The 25,967-nt window shown below is 41.4% G+C and overlaps 1 protein-coding gene across 4 annotated transcripts in view; it reads left to right on the top strand.

Moving 5' to 3' along the window:
* The window catches only part of LOC147884895 (methyltransferase C9orf114 protein), a 78,682-nt gene that overhangs the window by 40,469 nt on the left and 12,246 nt on the right, over positions 1-25,967 (top strand). For all 4 annotated transcript variants that reach the window (XM_087397108.1, XM_087397107.1, XM_087397109.1 and 1 more), the window contains exons 6-10: positions 3,798-3,867; positions 9,103-9,218; positions 9,337-9,416; positions 9,576-9,645; positions 15,758-15,835. In XM_087397108.1, the coding sequence (XP_087253234.1) occupies positions 3,798-3,867; positions 9,103-9,218; positions 9,337-9,416; positions 9,576-9,645; positions 15,758-15,835 (414 nt within the window). The remainder of the gene's footprint in view (positions 1-3,797; positions 3,868-9,102; positions 9,219-9,336; positions 9,417-9,575; positions 9,646-15,757; positions 15,836-25,967) is intronic.

Raw genomic sequence — 25,967 nt, forward strand, 5'->3', positions numbered from 1 at the left:
GATGGAGTTTATGGTTTTCAATCTTATGAGTGACTATCGCGAGATTGAAACTGCACTATGTTGTGTTTTTAGAGGATGAGTTTGGGAATGTTCCTGGATTCATCTAGGTTTATATTTCTGCCATATTAGCGGACATGCAAATTTCACCTTTTGACGTTTTCATGCAATTTGTGGCCTGCTGGTATTACGATAATTCTTTCTATCTTAATTGGTGCGCTGCCCTATCAGCTAGATTTAGATGCTCGTTTGGGAGAGACAAATGAAATCGTTTAGACTCCAGAAGCAATTGTAGCTTGAATAAAGAGATTTTGGACTACTTTTTGATTAGCCTTCTCCTTTAGTGCTAGCCTTCGTCATGGCTGAGTCTGCCCTTCACCTCCGAGTGCCGACAGAAACTCAGTACAAAGACTTTGTATAAATGAATGCTCAAGTATGTGTGGCTGCGTGGATTTGTATGTGTGAGAGCATATTTTTATACTATGGTCTACTCCCAATGTTGGGCGCTGATGACGTCAGTGGGGATGTCATAGTAGCTAGTCCTTGCTATGCGTGATGGAGTTTATGGTTTTCAATCTTATGAGGGACTATCGTGAGATTTGATGGAGTTTATGGTTTTTAATCTTATGAGTGACTATCGTGAGATTGAAACGGCACTATGTCGTAAGACTTTGGAAATTTCCTGGATTCATCTAGGTATATACTTCTGCCGTATTAGCGGACATGCAAATTTCACCTTGTGAAGTTTCGTCCAAGTTGCGGCCTATTGGTATTGGGATAATTCTTTCTATCTTAATTGGTGCATTGCCCTATTAGCTAGATTTAGATGCTCATTTGGGAGAGACTAAAATGAAATCGTTTAGACTCCACAAGCAGTTGTAGCTTGAATGAAGAGATTTTGGAATACTTTTTGATTAGCCTTCTCCTTTAGTGCTAGCCTTCGTCATGGCTGAGTCTGCCCTTCACCTCCGGAGTGCCGATAGAAACTTAGTACAAATACTTTGTATAAATGGATGCTCAAGTATGCGTGCGTGTGTGGATTTGTATGTGTGAGAGCATATTTTTATACTATGGTCTATCCCCACTGTTGGGCGCTGATGACGTTAGTGGGGATGTCACAGTAGCTAGTCCCTGCTATGCGTGATGGAGTTTATGGTTTTCAATCTTATGAGTGACTATCGTGAGATTGAAACTGCACTATGTTGTGTTTTTAGAGGATGAGTTTGGAAGTGTTCCTGGATTCATCTAGGTATATACACTCGGTGATCGAGATAGGTAATTCTGAGGGGTGGTCTGTAGTCGTATGGGACGCTACAAATATTATGATGGATGCCTCAGGATTCATTTGTGGAAGGGAATTGATTTGCATATTTGGTATAACATTCAAAATAGGGTTGGCACTGGTAAAGCTGATCACTTTAAGAAGTTCTAACTCAGAACTTGAGTAGCTTGATAGATTGCAGTATCTTGTTTTTTCCATTGGCGAGTATGACTTAAAAGTCGTACCCAATGGATTGCTAATGTTCAAATGATATTGGGTAAGGTGACTGCTAACTTACTAAATGATTTTTTGTACGTGAGTCACATTAACTTTTTGTTATGAAAGTTTTATAGTGCTGTAAGCTGATTTCATCATTTGCTAGGTGCACAAAGTTCTTTTAATGGGAATTCAGATGGATTTTGGGGTTTTACAGTTCAGATACTACCCTACAAATACTACATAGAATAAAATCTGAAAGAAGAGTTTACTTGCACAGGACAGTGTATGATTTCAAATTGATTTTGATTCTGGGCAGAATTAGAATCTGAACATTCAATTTAGTGTTGAATGTAACTTACTCACTACTTTCAAAGTTGAGTGCTTTTCTGCATATTTACAGTACTATAATAGATTCTGAAATAAATCAGAATCAATATATTCAACTAGACTTTGAATGCAGTATACTCATATCTCGGTGAGAGTTGAGTAGTAAATTCAGAATCAATTTCTGAATTTACTCAGAAGATTTTAGAACCAATACTTCTCCATTTACCGTGCATGGTAAATGTCTTGATTCCAAAATTCCTTTGAAGGGGTACCTTATAGATACTATTATTTGAAATCAAATGAAGGATTGAGAAGTATAGTCTTAGAATCAGTGTCTTAACACTCCTACCTCAGTTCCTTTGAAGGGGTACCTTACAGATACTACCATTTGGAATCAAATGAAGGATTGAGAAGTATAGTCTTAGAATTATTGTCTTAACTCTCCTACCTCGATTTATGTCAGCATAAATCCTATTTTAAGGGAAGGAGAATGTTATGTCCACAACTGGACTAACTAGGGTAAAGGCTTATCAAAGCGTAAGCCTGATTCGGTACTTTTGTGATGTCCACCAATGGACACAGATATTTCTTGGACACATATGTGTTCACCTCCATTGGCATTGCTGTTCACTTCCATTAGCATTGCTGTTAGTTTGCAATCTTTCACCTAGTCAGTCTCTAGAATCTCCGTGTGTACTTTTGTGAGATGAAGATGCAGGACACACATCTGGACTTCGATCTCTGTGGTGGTCTAAACCTCTAGCTCAAGGGTGGCTTGATGTACTGATCCTATGGTTGGGAGGTGAGCTGCTAGCTGCGACCCTATGGGTTGTTTGCGGATGTGACCCGTGGTTTGTTTTGGACTCAGGCTTGTACCAGGTTCTGATGTTACTAGACCTGGTAGGGGTTGTTTCAACGGTCGCCCATTTTAGGCTATCATTTTTCAAGCATAAGGATTGTGGGATAGCCCACTTAGGTTATTCTTTTTCAAGGGGGTTTCTTCAAGAAAAAAAGCGTGCCGCTAGTAGCTACGACCACTTGAAATTATATCTGTTTTTTTTTCTCCAGTCTCATAGATCCTTTGGTCTTTCCTAGGCTCAATAAATTTTCTTTCTTGGATAGCCCACTTAGGTGCTCCTTTTTCAAGGGCGTTACTTCAAGGAAAAAAAAAAGTGCCGCTTAGTAGCTACAACCATTTAAAACTCTTCTCATTATATCTGGTTTTTTTTCAGTCTCATAGACCCTTCAGTCTTTCCAAGACTCAATAAATTTTCTTTCTTTCTTTCTTCCTTTCTTTCTCTCTATCCTCCCTCACTTATCCTACTCATCCCTTGCTTCTGCTATTCCCCCCTTTCTCACTCCTTTTTTCCTTTCTCTACATCCGTCCCGTCACTTTCACTATATGTTGAGGGTCACATTACCCAATGAATTAGATCTAATTAGCTATTCTACAATCAACATTTTGTTTTGTGAAGATTATTGTGTATTCAGCTTGTTTAGTTTGATATTGTCTTTATCAATATTGGCATTACACAAATCAATACGATCCCTTATCTTAAGGAATGTCAAATGCTATGAATAATGGTAAGCTTCTTGCTAATACTATGCTGCTTATGTCCTTTAATAATTTACAGAGGATGCAAATGTCCTTCACTATGTTAAGAAGATAACCCCCCCAAGCCGCCGGCCCCTTTTGCACTACAATGCCACTCTCTTTGCTTGAGGGGAGGGGGAGGGTAATGCAGTTGATACATGAGAGTGTTGTAGGACATAGGCTATCAGAGTGAGCAGCGAATAAAGGGAGAAAAGGGCTAGGAGTTGTGGGGGAGGAGATGCTTGATGGGGTCAATAGGAACCAAAACAAGTTTTGTGTTCTTTTACCAGATGGTTCATTGATTGAAAGAGTGAATTTATGGTTAGGGACTAAGTACAGAACCAAATGCACATGTTTAAACAAGATGTGAGTGCTTTTTATGTATCTATCATATTGCAGGAAGTGCTGGTTGATCAATCATTAAAGCCAGGAACTCGTGTCACAGTTGCCATGGGCCACACTAAAGATGGTGAGTCACAAGACTTTCTTATCTCAAACAAATTTTGTCTAATGTTGTGGAAAGTTGAGTTTGGGTAAGCATTAGCGAATGTCGTTGATAACTCCCTTCAATTATATTACAATCAGATTATATTTCACCAATGTTCTCTTGTTTTTTTCAAAGCATGTCTGTAACAACATAGATGGTGCTTTTTTAATTCTGAAGAAGAGATTTATCATTTCGTGGGGATTATGTTTGCAATTCCAACTTTATAAGGCAGAATGTTTTGATAGAGCCCTTTCAATATCAGGAGCACCATCGTGGGCATGTCCAAGAAAAAAATGACTTCCTTGATGGTAGGCATTTGTTACAAACTTGACCAAGCGCAATTTCTCCTAGGATATTAGGACTTTTGATTCAGGAAGGCCATGTCAATTTTGGTTGAGTCGGATTGACAGTCAAGAAACAAAGCCTTCTAAGATGTGTTGAGATACTGACATTGGGAAAATCCCATGAGGTATAGATGGACTCGTACTCAGCAATTTAGAGCTTGGGATTTAGTGGCTATGCTAGTCAATGCAAACTCATTGGAACCAGTAGCAAAATGGCATGCACATGTGGACAAATTTGAGTACAAGGAAACGTTTCTTAATCAATAAGTGAGAACTTCAGGATATTTGTTGCTGCATATAACTGATGGATGGTACTTCAGATGGATATGCTGAATGGGAGGAGTAGTTTGTGATAGTGTGTATCATATCGAAAGAATAATCAGCAGCCCATTCCTTAAGCTGACCCACTTGTTGTGCCCAAGCAACTAGGAGATGCTCCTTTTGCCCAAAGTGCTTGGCTAGTGTATTGAGAAGTAAACCTTGGGCATATCCTACAAAAGGATATTGCTTAGCTTGAATAGCTTGAATGGAAGGATGGTTAAAACTCAACTTTGGAGATTTAAGAGTCTTCAGGGATTTAAAATATTCAGGTACTCTGAAAGAAACTTCACCTTCTTCAAACTTAACTTTTTGTCTGTGTGGATGCCTCTTTTATATCAACATCTGATGCATATTCTGGAGAAAACCTTAGGTGGCTTGTACCGTTTCTTTTCAAGCCCTATAGATGGTGGTGCTCTAGGATGAAATCTATACATCAACATGAATGGACTTCAGAGTAGATAACCATCTACTATGATATACCTTGTCCACTTTTGTTTGCTCAGCGTCAACTATAGGTGTTTCACCAACCATAGGGACTGCAACTTCTTCTTGGACAGTGTTACTGTTTTCACCAACTTCTGGTATTTGTTCATCAGTGCCAACTATGGATATAGCTACTTTCGAAATATCTGAGCAAAGGTGATCATGTTCATTTTTATCCTTAAAGGAATTGAGGTACTCGTCATGAAACTTGGGAACACTTTACTGATCAATCATTGGCATCCGACTCAATGCGTTGGCTACAACATTGTTCTTTTCCTTGCAATATCGCAACTAGATATCAAACTCTTGCATCTATTCAGGACATCTAGCCTTTTGATCTTTCAACTTGGGCTAATTTGTTCGAAGAGAATTTGAACGTAGCATCATACAAATAGTGCCTCAATGTTTTCAAAGCATGGATAACAGCATAGAGTTTTTTCTCATACGCCAAAAGGTCTTGCTGTGCTAGATTTTGCTAAAAGCTTCAGATCATTGATTTTGAATCAGTGCAGCTCCTGCAGCCCTATTACTTGCATCAGTTTCAAGTACAAAAGGGCTATTAGGATTGACCACCTTGAAGATTGAACCCTATCAGCGTCTTTCAACGTGCTTAGTCTAGGTAAAGGTACTTCCCTTTCCGTTAAGATGGTCCATCATAGATGCTACAGCTTTTGCATAATCCTCGACAAATCTTGTGTAAAAAACGAGAGAATAAGGAATGCTTGCAACTCTTGTAGCATTATTGGACTTGGCTTCTCTAGAAGAACTTTAGTTTTCTTTAGATCCATACATATAATATGACCTAGGTACTTGACTTCTTTATAAAACAGTTAGATTTTTTCACAAGTTGCTTGAGCAATTAAATGCTCCAAAGGCTCGTGTTTGTTATTCCTAAAGACAAGAATATCACCAGATTGACTGCTGCAAATGCACCTAGATATAGTCTAAATACACTACTCATCCTGATTGTGAATTATTTGTTAACCCAGAGGACATTATTCTAAATGTATAATGACCCATTTGATTTCTAAAACCTATTTTGAGCACATTATCAAGATGTACTTGAACTTGATGATATCTAGAACGTAAGTCAATTTTACTAAAATACGTGGCTCCTTGTACATAGCTCATCAATCGCTAGAGCATTGGAGAATTATTTTTTGTAGAAATCTTATTTTAGGCTCGATAATATATGCACAAGCTCATAAGTTCATATACCCATCTTTCTTTTTAACTAAAAGAATAGGGGCACCCCAAGGCGAACTATTGGCCTGAATTTGCCCTTTTCTAAGATACCTAGACATGAACTTTTCACATTTCTTTAACGTAAACAAACTAAAAAAGAAACACCATACATCATGATACTCGACCTATTGGCCAATTGCATACAACTCTTGAGACGCGTTAAGTATATACTATGCTCACCTTGAAGTTGGGATCAACCGTCCATCCTTCTGCAGTTATTCAAATAGGTCCTCTATAGGGTATGGTTCGACCCATAGAGACATTCTCTATCTAGGACTGTATTAGAATTCCCTATCCATGCAATATATGCATCAAACCCAAATCAGTTATCTAAAATGATATAAATCAGCTATTACTGCTGCTACATGTGCATTATTATTGACAGCTATGACTACACCATCCATTAGAAAATAACAAGCGTAAAATCTGCTTCTTTTCTAAAACTAAAAAGATTTGGATCAGCAAAGCTCATCTGAATCTTCTCTGAAGGATGTGTGTATTGATCCTTGCATACTGTGCTCTAGGTGCTTGGTTTGAGACATACCAAGCATTTTTCAACTTGCACACAAGCTGCTCATGTCCCTTTTGAATAAAACCTTCAGGCTGTTAAAACATTTACCTGTTCTTTCAAGTAGCCATTATAAATTTTGTTTTGACATCCATATGGAAGATAGGCCGGCCTTTTTGTAACACACCCCTCTAATTGTATTGATTTTTTTCCGCAGGTGCAAAGTCCTCTGAATAGTCAACACATCCTATGTGACTGACTGTAACCCTTACTCACATAATTCTTAAGTATTATTTTTCATAACGGAATTATATTTTGACTCTAAGGCTTCTTGCCAATTTTTGGATTCTTTAATTTGTATAGTCTCTTGTGTGTCAATCTGCATCTCTCCCACAAATGTTGTATTTCACTTGCAAATGCAACATTAGAGAAGCTTGAGTATCTTCCAATTAGCTTTTTTACTCTTTGTGACCTTGTAGGTCCATCTGTGGTGTCTCACCCGGGTTTCTGGTTCTCTGAGTCCTTTGTTGGATCCAAGTATAATCTGGCAAAAACAAGTAGCAGGTGGAGGTTCCTTCTCATTGCTCAACTATCTGCTGCTTACCCCTAATTAGCAACTTGTTTGTCTTTATCAACCGGCTTGTCTTTGCCTTTGTCATGTGCTTTGGGCTGTTCCAATTGCTGTCCATTTTCCTCTTCAACGTCAAAAGTATTTGGCAGCTGTTTTTCGTGTTTTGTAGTCTAAGTGTCATCAGATTCATTGCCCATTGCTGCCTTGGCTGAGGTTAATTGATGTCGGTATTTAAAAACAACCACTGAACGACATTAGTGAGTAGCTAAATTTAGCATTAACCTCTACATCTAGGTATATGCTTCTGCCGCATTAGCAGACATGCAAATTTCACCTTGTGAAGTTTTCGTCCAAGTTGTGGAATGCTGGTATTGCGATAATTCTTTCTATCTTAAATGGTGCGTTGCCCTATCAGCTAGATTTAGATGCTCGTTTGGGAGTGACTAAAATGAAATCGTTTAGACTTCACAAGCAGTTGTAGCTTGAATGAAGAGATTTGGACTACTTTTTGATTAGCCTTCTCCTTTAGTGCTAGCCTTCGTCATGGCTGAGTTTGCCCTTCACCTTCGGAGTGCCGACAGAAACTCAGTACAAAGACTTTGTATAAATGGATGCTCAAGTATGTGTGGGTGTGTGGATTTGTATGTGTGAGAGCATATTTTTATACTATGGTCTACACCCACTGTTGGGCGCTGATGACGTCAGTGGGGATGTCATAGTAGCTAGTCCTTGGTATGCGTGATGGAGTTTATGGTTTTCAATCTTATGAGTGACTATTGTGAGATTGAAATTGCATTATGTTGTGTTTTTAGACGATGAGTTTAGGAATGTTCCTGGATTCATCTAGGTATATCTAATACTACTTTCCGAAGGGGAACACAGATCATAAATTGGCTCCCAGATCTTTGGATTTTGTAGTGCAGTCACTGAGGGCTGCTTAGACATAGCCCAAAATGAGAAGATGCATCAAGCTTCTGGGTTCTCCTTGACAATGGAGTCGTTCTCGTAAAAGGGTTGAACGACAATGGGGTTTTCAATACAGTGTTCTCAGGCACACTCATGCTAATAGGGTACTCTGTAAATGACGGCTTTAAAAAGAACTAATTTTCGTGTCAGTAATCTTGAATCATAGGACATGAAGCCCTATGATGGGCCTGAAAACCTTGAGTTATTCCTTTTTGCAGTAGCCATTTGGATATTTGATCAGCTTATGTGGTATGTTTAAGATGCATGGCTTTTGAAGCCTAGAGAAGATGATCTTATGTGCAGGTATGAAGAGTGCAGAATTTATATGTTTCCCTTCTTTCAGTGGGTCACTCTGTATATATGAGGACATTTATGAACTTTGAATGTTACTATCTTTTCAGCTCTCGATCGTATTCAATATTTAAGACTTTTTGCATGTTATTATCCTAATCTTTTGATAGCTTGAGTCAGCTGTATCTCTCCTTGTGAGTAGAGCTAATTGTGTTACAAGTTTCCGTCTCCTCATATCATCTATGGTTCTATTTGTGCATACAGGTCTCCTCTGTTTTTGTTCTGGTGGCAGCATTGTGTTTGCTGGCAGATTCAAATTTTCTGTTAATGGGATATATGAATGATCCTAAAGTGTCATTAAAGGGGTGCTTGGATTAAGATATAACCTATTGAATGAGTTTTACACCCCATTGCTTTGTGGAGTATATTGATGCTATTTGTCTTCTACATTGGTTTCTCACTATATTGAATTTTGGCCTTGAGTGTAGAGAAGGTCCTACACATAGTTGATTCTGAGGAAGTACGACAAGCAGGCATTTACTGGGGCTATAAAGTGCGATATGCAAGTTGCTTAAGTGCTGTGTTTGACGAATGTCCATTTGAGGTACGATTGGTACTGAAACCATGGAAAGTGAAACTTAATTCTTTACAGTATTTGCCATCAGTGGTTGGTGTATTTTTAATGAAGGGTCAATATTCTGGTCTAAATGTACTGCATTCAGGATAAATATGATTATTGTATTGGAACATCAGAACATGGTACTAAAATCAGTTCTACAGAATTTGTCATACCAAAGTTCAAGTAAGTATTAAGTTTTGAGCCATGAATATCTTCTCTCTCGCAATAGATAATTTTTTAAAAACAATTACTGTTATGCTTCTGAACACTTGTATTGATACCAAATCTTTCCTTTAAATATGATCACTATGATCACCTCCATGGAAAAATATGGTTTACCAGGCACTTGCTCGTTGCTTTTGGAGGCCTTGCAGGCCTTGAAGAGAGTTTGGAGCTGGACAACAGACTTATGGTATGTTGCACAGATCATACAATCTTTGCAGTTCAATGTTCTTTGAGTCATATGATGAGGTAACTTTTCAGTATTTGTAAATACCTCAGTGGTGAAATGCTATCCTTGTTCTACAACAAATGTCAGAAATATAATTATGGCTTCAACTCCAGATATTGCTGGGTATTTTGACATGAAGTTGGGGGTAATAAAACGTCACGCACCTCTTAGCTTCCTAGTGCCTCCAAACTTAGTGACATAGATCTTTATTACTGGGAAAGGAAAAATAAAACAGAAACTTTCATGTTAAGAGACCATACCACACATTCTTTCCTTTCTTTAGATGAGAATGAAGATGGTAACATCCCAAGTGATGTTGTACTCTAGCATAGGGAGAATGAAAAGATCAATAGAGGCCATAATCTCTCCAAGCCGTTCTGTACCAAAGAGAAGAGCAATACTGTTGGAGATAAGTGCACACTAAGTGTACTATTTCCTAGTCTACATTTGTCTAAGTCTAAGTCTAGTCTTTAGTGTGTGCCATGTGGCACTTCTACAATTATCCCATAAGCACTCTTGCTTTATGTCTTGTACTTTGGCCCATATATTCAATGGGTCACATCATTGTAATCTATCAGTCTAGCTTGTGTCTTGTCTACACTCTTCTCAAGGTATTTCTAGTCTTTCAGTCTTGTTATTTCATTTCCAGTTTCTATTTCTAGTTCTTGCTTCCATATTGCAACATGGTATCAGAGCTAGGTTGATTTCTCTTCCCCCTCTTCTCTCTTCTCAAGTCTGTCCTCAGATACAGATCTGCTCCCCCGCTCAGATCTGCCTCTTCTCTCCCCCGCTGCAGATCTGTTCTCTTTCTGCCCCGCCATTCCGCTCCAATCTCTGCGCCGCTCCAGATCTCTGCGCCAGATCTGCGCTTCAGATCTGTGTAGCTCAGCCACAGATCTGAGCGCGAGATCTGCTGTCACGCCAGATCTGCGCAACTCTCTACTGCAGCGCCAGATCTTCGTAAACCTGCTGTCGTATCTGCTATCCGTACAGCGTCGCTCGTATTCCATACGTACGCCGCCGTTCGTACGCCGCCAATACGCCGTCGTCCGTACGCTGCACGTCATCTGTACGTCGGCCGTACTCCGTACTCCGCTCGCCGTCCGTACATTGTCTGCAGTCCATACAGTCCGTACGACTGTACGGAATTCATACCTGCACAGGTTGACTTCTTCGACTTCTCCGTACCTGCACAGGCTGACTTCTCTAGCTCCATCTTCATGAAGATCTGCATCCCTTTTTCACCTCTATCTCTGCCCGGTATTAAGGTACTAAGCTTTGCCTCTTTCAGTTTGCTGAACAGTCTCTCCTTTTTTTGCTGGTTCCTCCTGCTTCGATGGGCTGTCATATGCTATGGCCCTGACAAAGTGGTGAGAGAACCGGCCTCTGGGATCTCTTCCTCTCATTTATTTTCTGCAATATTGTAAGGGAATAGACATTGCCCTTGCATCCTAGCAAGAGGTAAGACCTTCCCACATGACATCTTCCTCTCATTCTCTCATATCTATCGACAAATTCAATGGGTCCAACTTTCATACTTGGCAGATCAAAATCAAGTGCCATCTTATGAAAGAAGGCCTTTGGGACATTGTTCACCGTGATGCTCCGGAAGGTCCATTTGAGCAAGTTGTCACTGCCAAGAACGACAAAGCCTATGCTATCATATTGCTCGGCCTTGGAGATGATTACATTCATCACATCTCCGACATACAGTCTGCTTCTCAAGCATGGATCACTTTGGACACTCTTTTTGGAGCCCGATCTAAAAACTCTAAGATTGCACTTATGATCTCATTCTTTGATCTACATATGCAGGAAGGAGCTACTATAGCCTCTCATGTCAATTATCTTTGCAGTCTTATGGTTCAGCTTGCGTCAGTCAAGTTTCCCATCTCCGAAGATATTGCCATTGCTGTGCTTCTCAAAAGCTTACCTGACTCCTATGCTACTCTTGTCACTACCTTCAAGTATCATAATAATCCTTCTCTTGAGGGTATCATCAATGCTCTCCAAGAGGAAGAAAGAACTCAACAACGAAAGGTAACTGACACTGCATTTTTAGCAAAGAAAGGAAGTTCTAAGGTAAGAAAGCCTTGCACCCATTGTGGCAAAACTAATCATTTGGAGAAGGACTGTTTCAAGGCTCATCCATGCACCATTTGTGGCTGTGATAATCACCGGGAGAGGGACTGCTACTCCAAAACCTCTACATCAGCTCCTGCATCTACCTCAGCCCATGTTGCTGCAACATCTCCATCAGCTGATCTTGCTGTTCCTTCCTCACATGATGAGAAGTGGGCTTTCTGATTACTTCTATGTCTTGTCTACCACCTTGACCACCAATGATGTAGGTCAAGGGGTTCTAGTGTCTTGGTCTTTCTATTTGTCTACAGTCAGTCTTCTGTCTATCTAGTCTCGTCTGTCTGTCTATTTGTCTATCAATCTGACTGTGTTTTAGATCCATCTTGTCCTTACCCTTGTGGACCCATATGAGGATATCACTTGAGGAGGGGTGTCTTAGCATCATTTGTCTGTCATGTTTTCTATCTTGTCTCTCAGTCTATCAGTCTGTCTTCTAGTCTTGTCTTTCTGTCTTACTCCTAGTGTCCACTTAAGGAGGGTGTTGGAGATAAGTGCACACTAAGTGTACTATTTCCTAGTCTACATTTGTCTAAGTCTAAGTCTAGTCTTTAGTGTGTGCCATGTGGCACTTCTACAATTATCCCATAAGCACTCTTGCTTTATGTCTTGTACTTTGGCCCATATATTCAATGGGTCACATCATTGTAATCTATCAGTCTAGCTTGTGTCTTGTCTACACTCTTCTCAAGGTATTTCTAGTCTTTCAGTCTTGTTATTTCATTTCCAGTTTCTATTTCTAGTTCTTGCTTCCATATTCCAACAAATACGTTGTTGAAAGAAGATCTTGTGGCTCAATATGACATGAATTGATATATATTGAGGAGTTTGGAGGGGTTGAATGGGTCGGATGGGTAGGTTCCGAGGAAACATTGCACCGCCTTCATAGATACCTCTACAAGTAGCTCAAAACACTCTGCAAATTGTCATCAGACATAGAGGCCTATAACTTCTAACAGAGACATGATATCAAAGATTCAGGTACATGCAGAGATGCGCCTTGAAATGGGCTTTGCACTGATATAAGTTTCGTAAGAAACAGAGAAAAGTTATGGACATTTTACTGAGGATGTAAAAATTGTCTGAAAAATAAGTAGTCACACACAGAGACTCATAACTTTTTTATTTGACATTTGATATAGAAACTGAACACATAGGATGATGTGCCTTGAAGAGAGCTTCGCACTAATATAGGTTTCGTCAAAATCGGAGCATTGAGCATGAAGTTACGAGCCAAATACTGACAGGGGGTCAAACAGTCATGAAAAACACCTACTCCTTCTACTGATGCCAACTTGGGAGAATATTCCTTCATACTCAGACTTTATTAACGGTCCAAGTTCCATAGAGGTTGCCTAGGAGAGAAGGAAGAGCTTCTTTTGTGGCTCACGAAATGGATAAATCATGTATGCACAATGAGCAGCTGAATAGAAAGCACTTTTTAAGAGAGAAAGAACAAAGCAATGGGAAAAGGGGAGAGACACTCAAGAGCGTCATAATATGAAACTGATGTGGTTCCAATAAAACAACTAGGTGTGTTTTTCTGCAATACAGATTTGTCCATGTAGCGGGGTGTGGAGCATCTAAGCTTAGTAATTAGTTATCAATCTATCCATTTCGAGCTGCACTGTCTAAGCTTGTTTGAAAGAGGGTAGGACATTGAGTTTAGCATTGTCCATCTTTTAGATCTTTGAAGGAATGTTACAGTGTAGAAGGGTGTATCTAGCTATGGAGATGATGCTCCAAACTTTTGCTTGCACAATCTGGTTTGGAAGCCACGACTTACAGGAAATGATGTGGAGGAACATTGTGGCATGTTGTCACACCATCTTGTGTGAAGACGATTTTTCATCTCAGCAAAATAATTTTAGAGTCAGTGCTCAAATGAAGCTGATCTTCATTCTTGGTGATGAAAGCTCTTTCTTTAAATTGAATTGAAGGTTGGTAGTGTATCCTAGTTTCTCTAGGAAGTAGATCCCTTGAGCCTCATACTCCTCCCCTCCTGCGGGTCTCCAATCTTGTGTGGAAAGCCATTTGTACCCGTGTACTACGATTACTCCCTTTTGGGGCTGTAGAGCGTCTTTGTGTAGATGACCATGCCTTCCTCATGGACAACCTCGGTATAGTCACCCAGTGAGGACCCTAGTCTCCCATTATTATAATGCAATAGTTAGAGCAACAATGGTGAAAGAAAAACTTATATAAGCCTCAATGGGCTAGAGCAAAGGGCGCACTAAGGCCCTTGCTGAGTACTAATCTATACTGATCTAATGAGCTTAACAAAACCAAATACAGACTGAAGCAAATTGAGAGTTGTGTCTAAAAAATGAAGCCGAGCACCGTGGTGGCTCTTTGATGAGTTGTGGGTTTTGCGTTTGTCGAGCTATCTCACACTGGCGGGGGACGTGGTCTCCTCGATCTGTGAACCTGCTGAGCTATGTCCAGAGTGACCCCTCGTCCTTGTCGGTCTCCCTTGAGAAAATTTGTGATAGGACGGACCTCAATAGAGTGTGCTCTGGTGGCTCTCCGGCTCGCACGTGGTCTCTGCGTCCCTCTATGGCGGTATTGTGTCCGATCCTCCATATTAGCTAGCTCCTGCTTCTGTACTCCGTTGTGTCTTGGAGCTAACTTAAATGCATAGTCTCTGACGTCGTGTCGCTGCGCTCGGGCAACCTCTATCTCTTGTGGCCTGGTCGTCTCCTGGTGCTCTGTGATCTGTTGTCGAACTGTCTCCCTTTGTCGGCGCATTTCCATTAGATAGAGCCCAATGTAGACCTAATCATGAAGGTGGATCAGTCGTGAGTGTGGACCGCAGCCGCTCTCCTCCAGGTAGAGACAGTGGTAGCATCCCCGGATCTCATAGTAGGTTGGGCAGGCACAAAGAAAATGCTCCTCTCTCAACCAAACTCAATATGCAAAGCATGCAGATCCGCTTCTCTCTGGGTATACCTACAGCTCTTCCCGCTTCAATTCTCAATTGATGGGACGAAACCCACATCTATCCAATGGCGATCCTCAGTGCGTGTGAAACTTCTCTGTCAGGTCTGATGATGAATCCCTCTTCCGACACTCTCAGGAAGTGATTGTGATAGAATTGGATCTTGGTGGGGAGCTCTTGGTCTCCCTCTCTCGCCCCCCCAAGTCTGAGATGTATGCAGGTGGATGAGATTTAATCCCATATGGTACAGTTGATCTCATCTCATGGGATTGACTCAGGTGGCGGATCCATGCTGTACTGAAAGGGAGGAAGTTATCCATCTGGATGTCGCGCATGGCAAACCATGTGGATATAATGCATACCATGAGTCTGCTTTGCCCTGTGCTAGTCATTTGGATGACTTTAGGGCCAGCCTCGGTAGTCTCTAGTGAGGTAGGTCCCAAACTATGTGAATGAATGTCATTGTCTGAAAGATGGTGTCAACCTAGAACGGTGTCATGACTCATGGCAAACTATGCGTGTACTATGTTATATGGGACTAAGGGCTTACTACGAATTATCCTAGATCCCATAGTCACCTGTAGCCACTCAGATCTCCTCCACTCTGTCATCAGGGGATCACTCCCCCAGAAGGGTGCTGCATATATGGTGGTAGGCTGCACTAAAGTGGAAAGAGAGAGAGAGAGAGAGAGAGAGAGAGAGAGAGAGACGTCCCACGGGAGCCCGCGGAGAGAGAGAGAGATATATATATATATACCATAATGCATAAATATTCCTTTCATTATCTAGGTGGAGGGAGCTAAATTCTCGCTACATATGTTCGCTGTATTGTCAAGTTTGGGTTTCAATAGGATAAAGCATAAGTTTGTGTTAAAGAAGATGTATGTAATGTTGCAAGCTAGTAGATTTCATATTCATTGAATTTCTTACAAGTGGAGATAGTTTCAAAATAAGAATCTCTTGTGTCTCATGCTATCTCGGGGTTCTTTGCTGTAGGCACGTAGCATCAAGACCTTATTTGATCAATATGTGAATACGTGTCCCAATCAAGGAAGTAGAACCATACGGACCGAGGTATGTTGTACAAGTTTCATTTCTCAAACAGATTCAGGCAAATAGTATCTGACTTCGCTAATGTGCATACGAGAACTTGCGTGGTCTAAACGACCCAAATAGGAACATTTTGGAAAGTTTAGATGACTTTGAAGTTGTTTTGAAACACACACGTACGTATGTATGCAAACATGTTTGGTTGGTAGATTGTAAAACACTAGAAATAACATTTTTTTCTAAAAAATAAATAAATAAATAAATATATATGCGTGCGTGCGTGCATGCATGCTTGCATTCATATATAGATATATGTACACACACACACACACACATATAGATATATATGTGCATATACATATATACATACACACATATATATATATAAAACACTTTTTTTTTGGGTAATATCCAGTGCTGTATTTATATGCTCATAAATTTACAAGATGGGAAGTCTCCAAAATAGAGAGTATCCCAAAGATCAGAAACATAAAAAGAAAAGCTCTATGCAAGAAGCATCTATATCACCCTCATGGCAGGCATCATACAAGGATTGCCGCAATGAGGCTCGGAAAGATTCATATGACTTGTGAATCTGCCGACCCAAGAATGCCAAATTATGCTCACTCCAGATTGTTGAAAGAGCCCAATATCTCACCCAAGAGAGAAATAGTGAGTATTGAGACAAAGACCTCATAAATCTGCCAAACAGCCAGAAATGTTTTCCAAATCTGTGACTCAGGAAACGGAGTCGAAGATGATCTGAAATTCTTCCGAGGAGGTTCCTAGAACACTGGCAGTGCCAAAGCAAATGAGGGACAGCCTGACATCGTAAACATGTGGATGGTGCAATGCGGTGTTTGGCAAGTGTGACTCCCACTGACAATGTGCCTGTTATGCATCTCCAAAGAAAAAGTCTTTGTTTCAAAGGCATTTTACACTTCCATAATATCTGGAGATTCTTCCGCCACCATGAGAGGGGCTTCCTGATATGCCACAGAGTATTAGCATATTGCTGAATCCATGGAGCAGGTTGAAGAAGCCTGTAGGCTCTGATGGAGGTCAAGGCAGGTAGAGGAATAGGATGAGAGCATGTAGCAGAGGGTTGCAATTGCCAATCCATAAGCCTGTCTGTGTCAGCCACAGGGGGAACAGGTAGAGAAGGATGTAACAAATCAGCAATTTTCTTCCATATCGACCTATGGTGCATTCCCAATGCATAGGAAGCAGTGGCCTGAGGAAAAGATAAGACATAGTCCTGATTATCTACTACATCATGTATATATCTAATTCCCAATTTCATGAGATTGTATGCCCGAACAGGTTCCTGTAAAGCTAGTGGAATGTCAAAGATGGCACTCCAATGAATACTTTCTTTCCTCATTGAGTTTGTCCCCGAGCAATTGTCAGGAGCCCATTTGACCTTAGAAAGTAGTAGAGAAAGGACAGCCAGGTATCTTCCCTACAAATCTCCCAATGACAACCTCCCAATGATCTATAGTCCAATGACCATAAGTAGAAGTCCTCATGTTGACACACATGGATGCTATCAAGTCCATGGCTGTTGTTGGCAGAAAAAAGTATGGAGCATAGTCGCCTTCCTTGCAAGTACATGATATCTTATATTAAGGATATTAAGTTCACCATGCATCCTAGGAGAGCACACCATTTCCATCTTCATCCGTCTCAATGCTTTCACAGCAGTTTTTGTCCTCCATAACATCTCCATAGCTTGAGACATAAAGGCTGAAATATCTCTGGATGACCAATGTAGCAAAGGCAAAAAGAATTGAACATAGGACATTACAATGGATTGTACTATTCTGAGCCTGACATGAAGTGGCCAAGTAGAAATTTTCCAGTATTCCAGTTTATGTTGAAGTCTTTGGAAGATCCATTTTAATTGCTGCTTCTTGGTGATATGCCATCCTATACGATATCCCAAATGTCTGACCACATCTTTGGAATGCACCACCTGACCTGGCACACACACACACACACACACACACACACACACACACGCATATATATGAAAATATCAATGTTGGATGTAAGAAAGATAATATTTACAGGATTGAATGTTAGGGACATTAAGCTTAAAGCATCGTGATAAATTAGGTTTGAAGAAAGTAACGACTACGAATGAGATCGAAGTAGAGTTAGACAAAAGTCAAAGGGAAAGTAATAATTGGGCTAAGTTAGTTGGCCAAGTGCCAATTCCGTGATGCCAAGTACAAAAATGAGTACTAGACATTTTTTTGTATATAATAGATCATAGAGTCTATAAATTATACTTGTAGAGTAAAATTGGTTCATGAACTGACAAAATGTGAGTCTTGCTTCAATTTTAAGGGTCAAATCGAGTCATGAACTCACAAAATGCGAGTCATCCCTCTTTGCTCATTGTTCGATGTCGAGTGAATCCAAAAGTAATGTGCAGTAGTACTAAAGTCCATAAGTCAGGAGACGGTGTAGTGAGTGTGTAGCGTGATGCCCAGAGCGTCTGTAACCTTGGAAGCCGAGGGCTCATCGAATGTAGGGACTCTATGCAGTTCATGAACTCTCTTCTCCCCTTCGAGTCTTCCTGTGATTTGATTATTTATCCATCGTGCCCTGCGGTCCTTGTTGACAATGAAATGAAGCCAACATCCACCCTTCAATTTGAAAGAGATAGTCGTCGATTCTGTCGACTACCTCATGACATAGTGCTCAGTGCGGTATTATGTTAAAACCAAACGGCTAGCTCTCCCTCCTAAGTTTCGAGGGAGCTGAGACAGTTATCGTGGAATTGGTTCGGGTTCGATTCCTAACGGGTGTGCCCAGGACTAAGTCAGATATTCGACAAAGAATTCCATTGGTGCTTTGGGTGGAGGATCCTTTTATTGACTAAGGGCGAGTGGTTAGGCGAGCAAGTTTATGAGGGCAAGGTCGAGGATTCGAGTCTGGGCACGGACTATGTAGACGGCATATTCGCAGTGGTAGTGAATGTTTGTGCAAGGCTGACCTTTTGCTAGTTTGGTTAACTAGTCCGGTGATTAGCTCGGTTCAGATAGTCGGCAGACTAATTGGTCATTGTGGAGGCCGATCTTTGGCGGACCTAAACAAACCGGTTGGCAATCCGATTAGCCTAGCTAGTTAGTGCCGTGTCTTAGCCGTTTTGTCAAAGGAGAAGAACATGCCCTAGAAAGGCAATATAATGGGAGACTCAAGAGTAGACATTGATCCATGGTGGACCCATACGCGGGTTTAGTGCAAGGTTTCAAAAAATAAATTGAAGGAGTTAATTGACCCCCATAACAGTTGGTATCAGAGCAACAAAGTTTGATACGTAAAGATGGTCGACTTGCATGAAGTTGATGATTCCATGAGGTCGACGGCGTTCCGGTCAAAGGAGCTGAAGGTCACGAAGCTGGATTTGCGCCAATGCATGAAAGCCGTACAAAGCAGAAGTTTTGAGAGCACGACGCCCGTCTCTCTGCCTTGGAGCAAGCTGCGATTTTGTTGCAAACTGACAAAGAGCTATTGGAAAGGCAACTGAGTGACGTGAAGATCCAAGTGGCGAGCCTCATAGAGAAGTGTGAGGATGGCACAACCAGTAAGGTAAAGGTCAAGCCATATCCCTACAAGGGTGCATGAGAGGTTAAAGTATTAGAGAACTTCATATATGATATGACATAATACTTAGCCCTTGCTAAAGTCATTGAACCTCAAGAGCAAGTTTTGCATGCTTCCACTTCTCTGACGAACAATGCAAAACAATGGTGGTGCAACTATAAGGAAGATGAGTGTGTCAAGCGGAACACCTTAACTATCAACACATGGGATGAATGGCCAGCAGTGCTTGCGTTTACAATTCCTAACTAGTGCACATCGAATGAAAGGCAAGGGATGCTTTGACTAACCTCAAACACCGGCACGCTGAGGGAATTTATGAAGGCTTATTCGTCACTTATGCTCCAAATAAAAGGAATGTCAGAATCGGGTAGGTAATACTTCTTCATCACTTGGTTAAAACCTTGGGTACATGATGAACCGATGCGCCAACAAATAAAGACTCTCATGGAAGCGTGTGAAGCGGTAGACCACCTCACTGACTGGCAAGAGAAACAACACTTGTCTAAAGGAGCTGCTATGCATGTGAAGACCCACTTGAAGCCTAAAGGTTTAGATGGAGGGCGTCCTAAAGGCAACAGGAGGTTCCGGCAATTCTAGCAAGACAAGAAACGTTTTTGGCCCATGTGGGTGACTCCTTGGGTCAAGTGGCAAAACTCGCTTCCATAGCCTCGCAGAAAGGAAAGGCGAAGGTGAGCTCTTCACAACCGAAGAGTAGTGTAGCTTCAGTAAAGACGTCTAGAAGCAGGGCCACCCCAAAAGGTAGTGGTTGTTACATCCGTTCGGGTGCACATTTTGCCCACGATCGTCCCATGCGGAAGATTCTTCAACCCATCGAGGGGCATCTAGCAAAAGACACATCCACACACATAATTATGCCAATTCAAATGTTGTGGGCTATGAAAGAGACCGTCGTGGCGCCGGGTCTAAAGTTTATTACAATAGATATAAATTTTTGATTAATCCGAGCTATGATAGATAGTTGGGTGATTCACAACTTTATCAACTTGGCTAAAGCTAAAGAGATTGGCATGAAGGCGAAAGAATTGAAATGCAAGGCGGTGAAAATGGTTAATTCACTTGGGCAAGCTGTTGTGCGTGATGCGAAGGGTGTGAATGTGCGCATAGTGAGTATCAAGGACAAGTGCGAATTCACTGTGGTGGAGATGGACGATTGAGGTGGTACTTGGCCAAACATGTTTGCATGCCGACCTTGCTATCATTGATGCATACAACGAGCAAGTGTTTTGTGAAAAGATGGCGGATGGGAGGTGGTTAAGGCCACAAGGGTTTATGGTGAGTCCGCCACCCGACAACAACTGTTATCGTCAATGCAGCTCAAAAAGGCCGCTAGAAAGGGTATCTTGATGTATTTAACCATTCTTCAACAAAGTGACAAGGACGATATGTCGTGCACTCAGGTCTCGAAGCAACATACGCCTAAAGAAGTTTAGGCATTGCTTAATGAGTACTCGGATGTAATGCCTGAGGCTTTACCAAAGGAGTTGCCACCGAACATAGCATTGACCACAGGATCAAATTGTACACTGTAGTAGACCCGCCAGCTAAAGCACCATATTGGCTCTCTCACAAAGAGAACCTTCAATTAAAGTGCTAATTATAAGAATTGTTGGAGGCAGGATTTATTTGAGCATCGAAGTCGCCGTATGGAGCCGTGGCCTTATTTGTAAAGAAGAAGGAGATCTAAGGCTCTGCTCTGCCGTGACTACTGAGCCCTAAATAAGGTTACAATCAAGAATAGATACCCATTGCCAAATATGCGGGAGCTCTTCGATACCTTGGTGCATGCAAGGTACTTCTCCAAAATAGACCTACATTCCGGGTACAATCAGATTAGGATTGCAGAAGTGGATGTGGAGAAGACCACATTGCGAATGAGTTATGGAGCATATGACTGGCTTGTTTTAATGTTCGGGCTAATAATGCGGTAGCAATGTTTTCTACTCTCATGACCGAGATATTTAGGGATGCGTTAGATGAATATACATTTGTATTTCGACGATATTCTTATATATTCCCGCCCTTTAGAAGAGCATGTAGAGCATCTCTGCTCAGTTTTCGAGAGGCTCAAGGCTAACAAGCTTTACTTGAAAGGAAGTAAGTGAGTTTGCTAGGGATTCCGCCACCCTTTCTAGGATTCAAGGTAGCTCGTGGCCAGTTAATGATGGACGAAAGCAAAATCAAGGCAATAGTGGAATGGCCGACTCCACAAACAGTGCACAATATTCAGGCATTTAATGGTTTGGCTTCGTTCTATCGAACCTTTGTGGATATGTATTCAGAGATTACTACCCCTCACCCACTTGAACCAAAAAGATGTTAAGTGGAGGTGGATAGAAAAGCATATGAAGGCATTCGAGGAACTGAAGCAGGTGATCGGCAATGCCCTTGTCTTGGTACTACTAGACTTTGATTTTCCATATTTGAGGTCCAAACTGATGCTTCAGATTGTGCTATCAGAGGGGTCCTACTTCATTGGAGTTTGTACATAGGGACAAAACACAGCGTGTGGTTGCCAAGAATAAAGGGGAGACTATCCCCATTGTATCAAATAGTCGATTGGAAAAGCAAATAAGTCTGTAGTTTCAGCTTACATGGTTTTTGTAAAAGAGAGAGATGTTGAAATGCATGCTGAAATAAGTGAGGCAGATCGAAATAAATTTCAGTTTCTTGAAAATTATAAACATTGTTTTTCTGACGCTTTGCCAGGGGAGTTACCCCCTGAGAGACCTGAAGATCATGGCATAGAACTCATTCTTGGAAGTGAGCCACCTAATAGGCCCCCATATAGAGTTGGTGCAACTCAATGAGAGAGATTATGGCCTAGGTGCAGGACTTGCTGTCCAAGGGGATGATTCAGTCCAGTTCTTCTCCTTTTTGCTCCCCTGTACTGCTTGTACCGAGGAAAGATGATTCATTCCATATGTGCGTCGATTAACAAAATGACCATCAAGAACAGATTCCCGATTCCACGCAGTGATGATGTGCTGGATCAGTTAAATGGGGCTTCAGTTTTCAGCAGGATAGACTTAAAGAGTGGTTATTACCAAGTGAGGATACAGCCTCAAGATGTGCATATACAATGTTCCGCACTACTATTGGGTTGTATGAGTATCTGGTGATGCCTTTTGGATTGACTAATGCCCCAGCTACTTTCAATAAAGAAGAGCACAGGAACGTCTTGCTATAGTTTTCCAAGAGCTGCGAAATCACTAGCTCTATGCAAACAGCAAGAAGAGTGAATTTTTCCTGGGAGAGATCCATTATTTGAGGGATATAATATCCAAAGATGGGATACGGATGGATCCGGCAAAGATCTAAGCCATTCACGAATGGCCAAAGATGAAGACTGTGCATGAAGTTCGTAGTTTCCTAGGCCAATGTTCTTATTACAGAAGATTTATCAGGCATCTTGCGGACATAGACGTTCCACTTCACGACCTTACCAAGAAAAATGCAGCTTTCAGATGGGGAATCCCACAGAAAAAAGCATTCATCACACTCAAAGAGAAGCTGACCACAGAGCCAACTCCGATAGTTCCAGATTTGTATCAGTCATTTGATGTAGATTGTGATTCTTGTTGGGAGTGTCGGGGCTGCATTGCACCATAATGACTAGTCTATTCTTGAGAGCTTTATTTGATAATATGGGGATGAATCTGAATTTTTCTTCTTCTTTCCATCCCCAGACAGATGGTCAAAGTGAGGTAGCAAATTCGACAGTGTTGGATATGCTGGAATGCTACGTGGGTGACCAAGGTTCAGATTGGGAAAAGTACCTACCATTGGTGGAGTTTGCTTACAATAATACAGTTCACAGCTCCACAGGGAAAGCCCCCTTTGAGGTCATCTATGGAAAGGGGATTCTGCCACCTATCCTGAGGACCAAAGATGAAATATTTGCAGCCGATCAGTTTGTTAGAGACCTCTAGACAGCTTTCAGCCAGGTGCAGACAGCAATTGAAAGGTCTCAAGAAAAGCATAAGAGAGCTGCTGATAAGCATAAGAGACAGTTAGATCTCAAAGAAGGGGATTGGGTGCTTTTGAAGTTTGAGAAAGCTAGGCTCTGCAAGCTAAAGGGTAAGCAAAAGGTGTATGCAAAGTTATCTTCCAAAACTATGGTTCTTTTAGGATTACCTGAAGAGATTAATGAGGTTGCATACAGGTTGGCACTGCCAGAGCATTGGAGGATTCACAATGCCTTTCATGTGATTCTTCTAAAGAAATTTCAAGGGCCAGACCCTTCAAAGTCAGTAACAGAGGATCCACGAGAAGTGGATGAGCTAGAGGAGGTTCTTCAGCCAGAGCAGATTGTGTACCATACTGTACGCAAAGGCTCTTAGGGCAAGGAATTTTACAGGTAGCTTGTAAAATTCAAGAATTACTCGGCATTGGATGCCAAGTGGATGGATGGAGACATGTTGTCTGATCATCCATAGCTTTTAGATATTTACAAGGAAGCTTTTTAGTTGAGGTCAATTGAATAGAAGCTGAGGGGATGTCACCAAGCTGTAAATACTCCAAAGTCAAAGTTCAAGTTGACCATCTATTGATCATAATTATTAATTTTTTCTTTTATTTAATTATGTTCAAAGAGTTATATTTATTTAGTCAAAGTATTAACTTTGGTCAATGATACTTAACCTCGGTTAAGTAAGCCTAACCCTAGTTAGGAAGATTTGACTTCGACCAAGTTTGCTAATTACGGTTAACCAAAGAACCAAAGCGTTGACTTCGGTCAAAGAGTGTTGACTTCGGTCAACAAGACTTGGCTTATGCAAAGAGGATTAACTTTGGTTAACCAGGATGCGCCAATCTCAGTTGGAGAGACTTGGCCATAATTAAGGCGCTTTGACTGATGGTCAAGCTTCTTAATTACGATCACGAGAGTTGATCTCAGTCGACCAAAAAAAAATTGTGTTCTATGTTATGCACACATGTTTGCTTGGTGGGGATGCCCACGGTGACTAGGATTAATCCACAAATTATTATTTGCATGCAAAGCGCTAACCATTAACAGGTGTCATACTTGTGCGCTTTAGTTAATTATTGTAGGTACCAACCGGCTATGGAGCTCTACGCTCAGCTAGGAGAGGGCTACGAAGACCCTAGAACTTTGCCCTTTGTGGCATGTAACTATAATTTAGTTAGTGGTTTTGACAAGTGGCATGTTGCCAAATGAATGAGCTTTGAGCTCCGTTGTAAAATCCTTCACGTGGGAATTTCTTGTGAAATAGCTCTACGCTGAACTCTTGTATGGTTGAATTTTCTTCTCTCAATTAATAAAGGCCTTCGGGGGGGGGGCGTCCATCTTGACAATTTGTCCTAGGCCCTAGTACTATGTGTGAGAGTGAGTGAGAGAGAGAGTATTTGGTGTGACAGAGAAGAGATTTCAAGAAGATTGCACTTATGTACGTCTTCGGGGCGGATGCAAACCTGGGGGTACCCACTCTTTAAATCAATGCGGGAGAATACAGCTGCCCCCTTCAACCTATCCAGAATATCATCTATCCTGGGTATTGGGAAGCGATTCTTAATAGTCATCTTGTTCAAGGCGCAGTAATTGATACACATATGCAAAGAACCATCCTTCTTTTACACCAACAGGACTAGAGAACAATAAGTTGACGAGCTAGGATGAATCAGCCTTTTCTCCAAAAGTTCGTTAACCTGACTCATGATCTCCTTGTGCTACGCCGCACTGATCTTGTAACATGGTTTATTAGGTGGACTACTGCCATACTGCCAAGCACAATATCAATCCCATGGTCCTCTAGCCGTTCTTGTGGGAGTTCACTGGGTAATTCATTTGAAAAACAATCTGAAAACTGATTTACAAAGATAGCTCTCTCTATTTAAACGAGAAACAATATGCCTTCATTCACTAGAGGAATCTCCTTAGCAAAAGAAATATGACTTTTAATTATGGAATTAATGGCGGAAGTCGTCACAACTAGGACAGATTCCCCTCTCAATTTTAAATAAAAGAGTGATATATTCCATTCAAAACGAATCATACAACAAGTGGGAGAGAAAGTACTCTATCCCTAGCCTCAACAATGTGGCAAAACAGCCATGGTGGTGGTCTAAAATGCCACGACATCCCAAAAGGGCTCAAATGAAAAAATAATGAGCAGTCCCATGGCCTCATGAAGGATATAAGTCTCCCACGAGCTGCCAAAGAGGCGCCTGTACACCGCTCCCACTGACTCCTGAGAGTGAAGATAATTTCCGCCCAAATGGAAGCGAGAGTGTCAGCCTCCGTGCATAAATGGCCCCCAAGGACAAAAGAACATCGCAAACACCATATCCACCATAGGGTAATGCTGGAAATCACCTCCCAGGCTGACCCTGCAGCTGAAGTAGGTAGGGAATCCTGAGCTGGTACAGGTACCAAAAGCAAATCCTGCGGCTCCATGATGCTGGCCTCTATGGGACCCCGTCTCTGGCGACGCTGCATGAAGAAACCGTGGTCTCCTGGCTCTGACTCAAAGAGAGTAAAGGCTCCATATCCTCTCCCCCA

This window comes from Dipteris shenzhenensis, chromosome 26 (assembly GCF_047967505.1).
Source record: "Dipteris shenzhenensis isolate YYH24624 ecotype China chromosome 26, Dip_SZ_1.0, whole genome shotgun sequence".
Taxonomy (NCBI): Eukaryota; Viridiplantae; Streptophyta; class Polypodiopsida; order Gleicheniales; family Dipteridaceae; genus Dipteris; species Dipteris shenzhenensis.